This window comes from Melitaea cinxia, chromosome 6, assembly GCF_905220565.1.
Source record: "Melitaea cinxia chromosome 6, ilMelCinx1.1, whole genome shotgun sequence".
In the NCBI taxonomy this organism is placed as follows: Eukaryota; Metazoa; Arthropoda; class Insecta; order Lepidoptera; family Nymphalidae; genus Melitaea; species Melitaea cinxia.
Genome location: NC_059399.1, coordinates 2544919 through 2557634, shown reverse-complemented (window position 1 = coordinate 2557634; position 12716 = coordinate 2544919). Strand labels below are relative to the sequence as shown.

The following is a 12716-nucleotide window of genomic DNA, read 5'->3' as shown; positions in this document are numbered from 1 at the left end:
CTGTGTTGGGAATTTAAAAAAAATACATCATAATCACAAACGTTCAGACGACGACCACCATGAACTATACAAAACCTTTAACGCTTTACTTTACCTTACCTTTAGTACGGGGACGAAATTCGCGTTTGTTAGAGCATTAGTCGTTTCTGACCAATAGTCAATACATCGTCGGCTTGAAAAAATGATCAATCAATACTGAAATATTCACTTGATATACGAGACAGGAGAAGTCGCTGATAAATCCCTAGCTGAAGTAATAAATTTGAATCTAGACTATCGAAACTCCGAGACGGTTAGTTCAAAGCGGAGAGGAAATTGTAATTTCAGGCACGACTGCTACTAACTCGAGCATGATAAACGTCTATTACTAGGAGCATGTACAATGGACATCGGTTCCTGTGAAACGATCGTAAAAATACGATTTTAAGGTTCCGTTACGAAACAAAATTTCAAAGAAACAAATAGGCTATTATGTTCAGATCGCCAAACGAAATTTAAGGAAATCATTTGTATCGCACAGTACGCAGTACTATACACTTTCGAATGAATTTGGATTGAAACGTTCTCTAATCTCTATATAATGGAGATTTAATTTACGGTTCATACACGACTTCCTTGCACTGTATTAAAAAAAAATAAGCACATAAAACTCGGCGATTCCATCCCTAGATCATCTGATATTGATCAACTCTTTCTCTCAAATAAGCATTCACGGTTCAGTGGCATTACTATTGTAATACATAACCTATTTCCAGAAACAATAAACGCTTTAATCGACATGCCGTGGTGTAATAATCCAGTTTATTATCGACATTAAGAAACTTTTACAGACTAAATCTAGATTTCTCTTCATGGCTAGACTTTCTAAGCTAACCCAAATACGCGGGCAAAAATTATTGTTTACAACTGCTTTTAAATTAAAGCTACCGGTAGCTTTAACTCGTGTAATCATGACATGCAATGATAGGTACAAGTTCTAGGTAATGTTTTACATATCATGTGACATGATATTAAACGCACTTTGTACTGATACTATGTTGTAATATGTATTACATTACAAAAAATACACTAAAATATCACTTTTCAAATGTACTCACAAACATAACATGCTTAAAAGTTGAAAAACACTTAGAGTTACAATTATTTAAGAAATTACTTTAATTATCATTCATATAAAATTATTAATATTTTTTCTTTTGTTTCAGATTATATCCTCAATCGATTCAACAAAAAATCAAAAAGTTTCCAAACCGAAAATCCTCTTTCAGTTAAAAATACATCAATAGTTTTCCTTTAAATCATTCATTAACAACAATATGACTTGATTTTAATCATGCATACAGTGTTGCGTTGAAGTGTTGTTCAGTGATAAGATAAATTGTTAGTAAGAATCGTGTCAGTATTACAAATGGAAGCTTTGGAAAGGAGGGGAAAAATGATCGCAATCAGTGCGATGCTGTTCATCGTGTTTGCGTCTCAGTGTAAGTATAAACTTTAATAATTGAACCAAAAAATTGTTATTTGTGACGCACACAATTCTTACAAACACAAGGTTGATAAGATCTACAACAAACAATTAAATATTAAAAAGCTTAAACAAAAAAGTTTAGTAAATAAAAAAGTAAAAAAAAAAAAACAATTTTAAACAAAGAAGAAAAAGACGCTTTAATAGGTAAAAAAGATAAAAATGTTTAGAGTAAATTCTAGCATTCTAGCAGCAGTGTAAAACTGAATAATCTAATAGGGCCTAGTAAGCGTCGATTTCCTATTGATGACAATATCTGTCTTAGCTTCCAAACATATTCCGTAGATACTAATTAATATTTATTGATGTAAAGGTAAAGCCTAAGCGGAGCTAGTTTATTACTATAATGACATCAACGTAAAACTAATAACACAATATAATACAATTCTCGTTTCTACTTAATGCTACCATAAAAGCCTTAATACCCAAGTAGTTCAAGTCATAATCTAGGATCAAACGCGTGAACTGTAGAAGCACTAAAATGCCGAGACCAGTGTCTAGCCTTGACCATACACGCCTGAATATTTCATTCTATGAAATATCTTTAAAATTAATATTAATGTCTTAGAAGAACAAAATTTTAATTTATAACCATTTGTGTAAATTAATTGTCATATTGTTATCCTAAGAATCCAATTTTATTTTTTATTATTATTTTATCAATGCTTTGAATAATGATATTAATAAAAATGTCCATGCAGGTAAATACGAGATATAAATATTCGATTGTATACCATTCAATGATATATTTACAGGACAAATCTTTATCTATACAAATAAATAAAATTGGAGAATCTATTTGCAATATTAAAATAAACGCCTTTTTACTACACGGTACATATACCAAAATAACATTTAAACATTTTTAATATCATAACAAAAATCGACCGTTCCAACGGGAATCGAACCTGCATCTCCGAATGACCGTGACGATGCTCTAGCCAATTAAGCTATGGAACGGCGTACCCAGATAATAAAAAATAAATGAATATAATAGAATAAAAAAATCCCGCGGCGCCGTCTATAGTGAGTTCTTTACAGAAACCCGTAACTATTCAAAGTTTCATATTACAATGAAAATCTTTGACAGGAGACAACACCGTGCTATTTTTAATTCGTATTATTTATTTTTGTGTACTATATGGCAGCAAGTTCTCCGCCACGCTATACATAAAAAACAAGTTTAATTTTCTTCAATCCAAGATGCTGTTCGCAGTTTTGCTCGCGATGTTCATTCATTCATTCAGCTTAATGGCTTCCAACAGTGCCAAACCAGCACAGATGATTTCGCCAATGTCACGTAGAATGGAGAAGACACGAAGGAGATTATTCGGTGTCACATTGTCATTAACTTTTTTTCACATGTCAATTAACTTTTTCTGTCATTGCTGTAACCCAAGTATCCGTCCGTATACAATGTTTATGATTTTAGATTACTTACGAATATAAAATTATCCAATAGTTTCAATTTATCAATTACAAATAAAAAAATATATTGTAAGTTTATTAAATTTATAACTCTATTTTTCAGTAGTCGCTATATACAAACTTACTGCTATCAAATATGCCTTTCGGGTTCAACTTCTTATCAATTACTCTGATTAGTCTATAAAACTACGAACTTCATATTTCGTTGCTATGAGCTTAATAAATATTTAGGTATACGGTGTGCGGCCTATAAGGCCTTGTAATTACTAGCATCGAATTCCCGATGAGCAACGCGAAGCTAATGTAATAATTATACCTCAGTTCTACGCTGAACAAAAGTGACTACAATATCGCTGTATCCTGCGGTTTACATGCGATAATTTGAGGTAAAATAGCCTAAAGCCTAAACGGTCTATCTAACATAAAAACAATTTTTCGATTTGAACCAGTACTTCTTGATATTAGCGCGTTTAAACAAACAAACTTTTCAGCTTTATAATATTAGTAAAGATATAAATTATCATATTATATATATGTATGTATTGTATGTATTTATATATGTATGTGTGTTTACGTATGTATATTTAGACGTTTATGTCTCACTTTAAATATATCACAATTTTTACACCTACACCGCCACAATACCATCTGTGTAAATATGTATGTACCATCTCCTCCGCCCCTAGATTGCCTGGAAGTTATGTAATCGAAGTTCACTGCTCGATATGTTAGCTGCTTTAGTTTAAAGACTTTGCAATCAATGCATAAATACAACAATAAAAGTCATGGGATTAAGCCGATCAGAAAACCTTTAAAAGCATGCCTATTTATAGGGAAAACTAGAAACGTACCATTTTTTCGCATGAACGGAGCAGTAAGCATAAAAGTAGGTGAACCCGTACGAGTCATGGTATGTTTTTTAAGTGTATAGAGCGAAACAAGCGTTCAGTATGGTAACCGTAATCTATGAGCGCCTCCAACACCAAGAGTCTAACTTTACCTCCGCTATCAACATAGCGCATTTTCCGGAACTCTGTCTACCTTACCATAGAAACTAAATCTACTTGAGAGTTGTTTTATTAACCGACTTCAAAAAAGGAGGAGGTTACTCAATTCGACCGTATATATATATATATATATATATATATATTATGTTCGGGGATAACTCCATCGTTTATGAACCGATTTTGATAATTCTTCTTTTTTTGTTATAAAGGAGATATCCTTAGTTTGGTACCATTATAAGGAAACCAGGATCTGATGATGGGATCCCAGAGAAATCGAGGGAAACTCTCGAAACTCCGCATAACTTTTTACTGTGTGTACCGATTTTGATGATTTTTATTTAATCGAAAGCCGATGTTTATCATGTGGTCACATTTAAATTTCATCGAGATCTGATCACAACTTTTGGAGTAATCTTTGATAATGCATATTTACTTGACTATTTTTTCGTCTACCTACGTTGTATTACTTGTCGATATAATTGAAGTCGGTTTTCCTTCGTTTGCCTGCAAACACAATTATTTTGTGGTGATCTACTGTAAGGTTAAGGTACTTCCTCAGGCATGCTGTTTAGGTTCTTTAGCAAAATACTTCCTACTACTTAATACACGCGTCTTAACACTCAATAAACGTAAATATTTAATTTTCTTATATTACTGCGTAGATAGCCTTAAGAAAAAATGAGCATTTCCAAATAATTACAATATTATCTTTATCACAGGTGTCGATGGCAAGAATCATACAAAGATGTCGTATGTGTGTCCCCCGCACTTCATCCGACTCGGGCACAGCTGCTACTTCTTCAGTGAAAACAAAGCGACGTGGCAAACTGCACTCTTCTCTTGCAAGGTAGGTTTTAATGATTTCTTTTAAGAAAAATCCTCGAAGCTTCGATTGGAAACTGTAAATAAAATACAATAACAAACATATAAGACGTATTGTAACGACCGTCTTGCGTTATAAGCTTAAATAATTGTGTAAGCCTTTGTTAGATATACTTGTGCTTATGTTTAGTTATGCATATTATTGTGATCATCATTAAGTTTAAAATATATCCATTTAGTTTAGTTGCAATATGGACAAAAGAGAATCGCTTTTATTTGGAAAACAAAATGTATTGCGTCCGCTATTTTTAACCTTTAAAATTTATTACAGATTCATAAATTATTTTTATAATTATTTATTATTATAAATTACGTAATGATAAGAAACATTAAATATTAGTCATACTTAATTTCGTAAGAGGTAAAAAAGTTACTGCAGAAGCTACGCTCTTATCTGGGGGCACGGTAGTGCCCCCGCCAAGACGAACAAAAAAAAAAAAAAAAAAAAAAACGAAAAGCACTACCTATCTTTTCTCGAAGTGCTTCGTCGTTTTTTTGGACCCTCATAACTTGGGTTCGGATTATACCAGATAAACAAAATTCTCAGGATATGATGTCAATAGTGGACTTATTAATCATATAAAGTTTCAATTGCATAGCTCTTATACTTTAGATTTTATTGGTATCTAAAAAACCCCGATTTCGTCACTCACTGATGATCATCAAAATTCTTAGAGTACTTCCTGAAGTCCCAGAAAGCTGTAATTTGGTATGTAAGCTAGTATTAGTACACAAACAACAAAAAAATTCTAAAACTTGGAACTTTTACCCCCTAACCCCTTAAAATAGGGGATGGAAGTTTGTATGAGACTTCCGCAAATTTTGATGCTAGAGGTCTGAAAATTAATATAGGGACTCCTTGTTATTAATAATAATACTAAAATACATAAAAAATAAAAATCAGTTATTAGTTTATGTCGAAAATTTACATTTTGTAATTTTGGTATTTAAGTTTTGGCGGAGATCACCGTTTGCATATCAGTTCAACATAAAATCAAAAACAGCGTGCTTAAACCGAATATGGTGAAGATTGGATAATATTTATGGTATAAAATGTGTCGGAGGTAAAATGCAACTATAATATTGTCATAAGCAACTTACAAAAAGAAGTGAAATCCCACCAAAAACATTTTCATGTAAAATGTTGCCAAGACGAGATCATATGGCTCGCACTGTCAAAAATTTATCAGATCTCATGTAGAGCCAAGCTTCTAACTCTACGCGCCCTAACTCTACAAGCCCTAACTTCACAAACTCTACACCTTAGTCAAAATATGTGGCTTGGCCGTTTCGCTACCGTCACGTGGGCGTAAGGTGAAAATTTTTTTCACTGTTTTTTACTTTTCTGTCATACAATAGTTCTATTAAAGAAAAAATAAAAAGAAGAAGAATAATTGATATACATATAATACAAATAAAAATAAAAAGAGAAAATATATTTATATAAATGAGACAGGAAAGTCGTCATCTACAACATCGGCAGCCGGTAGTAACGAAACGGCCAAGCCACATATTTTGACTAAGGTGTAGAGTTTGTGAAGTTAGGGCTTGTAGAGTTAGGGCGCGTAGAGTTAGAAGCTTGGCTCTACATGAGATCTGATAAATTTTTGACAGTGCGAGCCATATGATCTCGTCTTGGCAACATTTTACATGAAAATGTTTTTGGTGGGATTAAAATATACTTAAACATTTATTTGAACTGATTAAAAACGTGAACATACTAAATAAAACATTTATTAAAAGAACACCAAATAAAAATAGGTCTATTAGACTTATTCATTTAAGCCGATAAGTGTATAGCGTCGCTCAACCCCACCGAAACCTTTTCATTCCTATATAAACGATTCTTCAGATGTTTCACAATAAAACCGAATGCATGTGTATCATCCGAGCGTGCAACACGCGACAAAAGTACGACGATGATATCATTTATTACATCACGTGATGAAAACAACAATTCGTAAACCTGTCACAAAAATATCTATGACGACGGTAATAAAATATGTATTTAACTACTCGTGTTTTCACTGCCCCTGGTGTTTTTGTCTCATTCCAATTTGATTTCAAATTTAAGATGTTTTCTGTCATCACTTTTTTTTGGCTCGTTTGATCTTAATTTGTGTAATATAACTTATAGTTATAAAACAAACAAATTTTGTTATACTTGCTTATTTTTTGTTGTCATTACAAAATATTTTTTGTCAAATCCCTTTGTACGTATCAAACACAGTTCTATCAAATATAATCTATGAAAAATTTAGATTGAAAAATTTAATGAATATAAAATATTTATTAATTACTAAGCAAAAATAAAAGAATTTAATTTCGCTTATTAATAAAAGTATATGTAAGTTATTAATATGTTAATTAAATGCAAAATCACCATAAATATTTATTAAATAAGTAATTATAAGATAGTAATTTAGAAAATTATAATAAATGTGTAACAATTTTAAACTGTTTCAGAATAAAAGGACTAACGTGCAACAATCTTTGCGACTTATTAATGAAAAATTAAGTACTAAGTATTCCTTTTTGACAATAATTATTAAATTAAATGCTGAAGATATGTTATTGTTACGCTTCAGCCCGTAATATGGCAGGCTATAGGGCAAAGCCCTCTTTCCCCATGTAGGAGAAGGATCAGAGCTTAATCCACCACGCTGCTCCAATGCGGGTTGGCGGATAAAATGGGATAGATGGGATTAAAAATAAACATATTTTTATGTTATTGTTATTTAAAATAAAAAGAAATAAATACTAACTAACTTCTATACTTATACAGAACTTATTAACTTCTAATAATTAAATTTATCTTAACAATATTTAGTTTAAAACAAGATGAAGCACCAAATTTCAAGCTCGACATCACTCACATCACAAATAAATAAAATTGGAGTGTCTGTTTGTAATATTAAAAAAACCGATTTGTACTAAATGCATATAGATGTTATGTATATACACGGTACATACACCCATATAGCATTTTTTACAATACTTAGTTTAAAAAAAGACGAAGCACCAAATTCATTTCATTTTTTACAATTTTTGTCTGTCTGTCTGTCTGTCTGCTTGTTCCGGCTAATCTCTGAAACGGCTGGGCTGATTTTGACGGGACTTTTACTGGCAGATAGCTAATATAATAAGGAGTAACTAAGGCTACTTTTATTTTAAAAACTTATTTATTTTGTAACTCTGAGAACTGAACAATACTTTTTGTTAAATTCCACGCGGACGAAGTCGCAGGCACAGCTAATTTAGATATAATTATCATTTATAAATTCTCATTTATAAGTAATAATTAGCAACTAATTTCTCCGTAACTTTAACCTCATAGAAGCATCGAAGAAAAAATTATAGTGTTTTTTGGAAATAAAGCAGAGAAAAACCAGAGAAAAAAGGTTATATAAAAAATTAATTGAATATAAAAAGATTTATTGAATCTTTTTTTTGGGTTTGGTAACTGAATATTATGAATGAAATCCTATTTTAAGAAATTCGTTTATCTGTCCCACCTTAATAAAAATTATTTTAGCACCGAAACAATATATGCCGAGACAAGATAGGTGAAACAAGTAATTCATTAAAATTCAAAATATAACTATAGTCTATTGTATTATCCCTATTAAAAATATTTATTATCTTACGAAGTTACGTAAGCCATAATATTTAAGTATATGGACCTGTTGAACATATTAAAAACGCTATTTGCAAGGTGGTTTAATAAAATTTGATCATAAATTACGTTTCAAATAGCGTTCCTAAACTTGTAAGAAGTTACAGCAATCGATACTTTTACGACACCACTATTAATGCAAATAAGTTATAAGAAATCATATTTACGTATTCATTAACTAATTTAAACGGAAAGATTATACGTGGAATGAAGATATTAGTAAAAAGCGCATGTTTAAATTTTAAAATAGAATTCGTAAATTATAATAAGATATATCTACAAAAATAATTTATTTTATTAGTAATTTGCCACATGATTATTTTTACCACGCCTGTTTTACCAGACTTATATTTGCGTATCAGATTCGTTGATATTGTTATCATTACTGCACTTATGATTGCCACCGTAATGTTTTACAGCCTTTTTACTTCTGAATATTCTTCCATTCTAATACTTGAAAACATTTTCAGTTGCTTTAGAAGTTACAAATAAATTCAAAAATTAATTAGTATATTTATATTATATACGTTGTTAAATATCTAGCCAGTATACTATCTATATACGAAGGAGTCATTACCAACGGCTACTAATATTACATCCTGTAAGTCTTCTGTCCCTCTACATCTGAACAAAATTATTAAAGAAAATTGTAATTAAATTAACTAATTGAACCTCAGTTCACGTTGCTACACTGCGTATTCGCAGATGTCATTACCATAAAACTCTAATATAATTTACCGAAATATGGTCCCAAGGTCTCAGCATTAATTCATTCAACTATCAGCGTGATTAAAATTTATTGCGAACGCCATCAAGTGATTCGTCCTTAACATTACAGACCCAGTGGTTAATGACTAACAATAAACTAACTGCGGTACAAGAGCCCTATGAATATTTCATACCCTGTAATTACAAAGGATCGAAACCGGACTGGTAATGAAAACGATCAAATCTGGATCTGGTTCGTATCAATAAATATAGTAAAAACGTAATGGATCGCTGTCTGTACATGGAGGATATTGAGAAAAATATTATTGGGATTATTATCAACGTAAATAGCACCCAAAACAATGATTGTCAGAATTTTTGTCTGTTTGTCTGTGCGTTTGTGCACGCTAATCTCAGAAACAGCTCATCCGCTTTAGATGTGATTTTCACTAGTATATTGTGCTTCACTTAACATTTAGTGTTTGTTTCATTTCAATCGGTTCATAAATAAAAAATTTATGTCAAATTAAAAATTATGTGGTGTCATGGGACACCAGGTAGGAACAAAGTTCCTTCGGATAGTATAGAAGCAACACAATTTGAATAAAAAATGTTGAATTTATACATATTTTTTAGTTCTTGATTTTTTTATTTTATTTTGTTGATTGGTTTTTAATTAAGTACATAAAACTATTTAGGAAATTTAGTAATTTAGAAAATATAAAATACCGTAAAATAAAATTAATCAAACAAAATAATAATAATAATAATTCAAACTATTTAGTGAAATAAAAAAACATGTGTCTTTATTTGTTTTTGTCGACAGTATAAAATTACATAAATCATAAAAAAAAAAGTTTACTACTAATATTTTAGTTTTACAAACGTCATATTATACAGTCGTGTGACTGATATTACGTCACTTACGTTATATATTTTTCTGACGGTTTTAGTATCACATTTTTTTTCAGTTCGGTCGCCCAGCCAAATGTCAAGCCTGCCGTAAGGAACTTCGTTCCAAAAATCACGTTGAACATGTAAATACCAAAAATGCGGACGAAGTCGCAGGCACAGTTATAACTAAATAAATGCGCGCGCTTCAGCCTGTAATATCCCACTACTGGGCATAGCCCTCTTTTCCCCATGTAGTAGAAGGATCAGAACTTAATCCACCACGCTGCTCCAATGCGGGTTGGCGGTTACAAATTTTTGCCATGTGCGGGGATCGAACCCGCAACCGCGGCAGTTTCTTTGCCACCAACCGTTTATTTATAAATAAATAAATGAATAAAACATAATTCTAACACGACACGTATCCTGCAACTTAATCCACGTGGCCATTTTGTCGTACCGTATAGACTATACTAATTCTGGATAATGTAACTTTTTAATAGTAAATATATAATTGTAAAAAGTTCAGTAATTTTAAAATTGCAAACAAACAATTGTTTCCTTTTCATATATTTGTATTAGACTTATTAAGAGGTTAGATAACATAATTCCGCAGTCCGTGGTAGTGACAATTGACTAGTTTTCTGAAAAGGACGTTTTGTAAAATTCTAACAAGATACGAGCGCTAAACAATTCGTCCTTTCAGAGGCTTACGTAATCGAATACTTATTTTGATATATAATTTGTGTTCTATTGCGAAAAAAAAATTAATCAGTTTGTATTTTGTTTACGCGGAAAACTTGAGACGATTTTGTTAACCATGTGCAAATGATGATAATGACACTTATGGTATACAGAAATTGCGAAACTATAAATAGTCGAATCACAACTATACAATACTTTTTCAGATTTTAGAACAAAAAAATCTTTGTATCGAGTTGCCATATCAAAACTATCCTTATACTGATTTTTACATATCATAAATTTTATTTTAATGTATTTTTTTAATAAATTGCAACATTTCGTATACAACATACATCATATAAAGCCCTTTTTAGGTTATTACCTTCTTTAATCTTATCGACATAATACAGCATAATGGGTGGAGTGACCTTTAATATGGCTGAAACCGTGAGATAAGCACGGTTATAACTAGGTCTAGTGTGTAAATATATAATTTAATTATTTAATTAAATAATCAATGTTGTAAATCAAGTTATTTAAATCGTGAAATAATCTCCAGCCTAAATTACATGTGGTACCTTAAAAGGTAATGCGTTTATCCAAGCAACTATGACACTTAGTAATAAATCGTATCAATATAATTAGTATTTGTAAATATAATTAAATAAATAAATATATTTACGTGTATGTCAATATAATTATATAGTACATACATACAATGTTAAGTTTACTTAGACTTATAATTGACTTATAAATTCCAAGCACAGTAATGTATTCGTCATTATAATAATACACGTATGTTCTCTAATATATAGTAAGAATTATTTGCGTTATATTTCATACCAGTAGAGTCTATAAAGTGCAATGTTAAATCCTAGCAATATCTCATTTTAACGTTATAATATATAAAACCTATAATTTTAAGCAGCTTCATAAAGAGCTAGTAGTCTAAGCTAATAGAAGTTATAGTTTATTCGGTAGTAATTAATAAATCGAACTCCATTAACTACGGGGCGTTGGAGCAGTAATCCTCTGGAAGGTCGCATATAACCTCAGCATGACGTTTATTAAACCCAACTTTAGTAAATGTCTTAGTCTCCGTCCTAGAATGGTAGCGAACGTCTACGTTGAAAGCTTCAGGCTATATTTTCGATAGATTAATAATTCGGAGAGAGCACACATTAATTTACTTCTATTTTTAATTCTTGTCTTGATAAAATAACTGAAACCGATAAGTCACGGATGGGAGCTGAAAAAGTCTAAAAAAAAGTCGTAAACCATCTCTGTCTTCACCGAGAAAGTACAACAAAAAGAAGAAAATTTCAGTGCTTGTCATACTTCCGCATTGTAATAATCTCGTAACACTATAATAACTGACTTCTAAACTGCAGGCAATGACAATTCGATAATTCATCCCCAACGCTACTTCTGCCATTAACTTGTAGGTTTTAATGCTACTGACCATAAAATCTGTTGACCGATTTTTATGAAATTTTTCGTGTATACTTGGTGGGGATAAGAATATGTCGTAGGCTATTTTTTCTCTTTCTCCTGCATGAAGAAAGAGGCCTATGCTCAACAGTTGGATGTTATACGAATTTGTATACTATTTTTATAAGTTTAACTGAGGTAGGGCACAGCAGGAATTTCCTGCTCAAAATATGGAGCAGCCCGACTGGGGTAGTACCTCGACCTTACAGAAGATCACAGCAAAATAATACTGTTTTCAAGCAGTATTGTGTTCCTGTTGGTGAGTAAGGTGACCAGAGCTCCTGGGGGGATTGGGGATTGGGTCGGTAACGCGCTTGCGATGCTTCTGGTATTGCAGGCGTCTATAAGCTACGGTAATCGCTTACCATCAGGTGAGCCGTACGCTTGTTTGCCGACCTAGTGACATAAAAAAAAAATACCCATA

The 12716-nt window shown here is 31.5% G+C and overlaps 1 protein-coding gene across 1 annotated transcript in view; it reads left to right on the top strand.

The window, feature by feature from the left end:
• The window catches only part of LOC123654178, a 155768-nt gene that overhangs the window by 88893 nt on the left and 54159 nt on the right, over positions 1-12716 (top strand). Inside the window, exons 3-4 of the mRNA XM_045590100.1 lie at positions 1206-1481; positions 4680-4807. Of these exons, the coding sequence (XP_045446056.1) occupies positions 1409-1481; positions 4680-4807 (201 nt within the window). The 5' untranslated portion in view covers positions 1206-1408. The remainder of the gene's footprint in view (positions 1-1205; positions 1482-4679; positions 4808-12716) is intronic.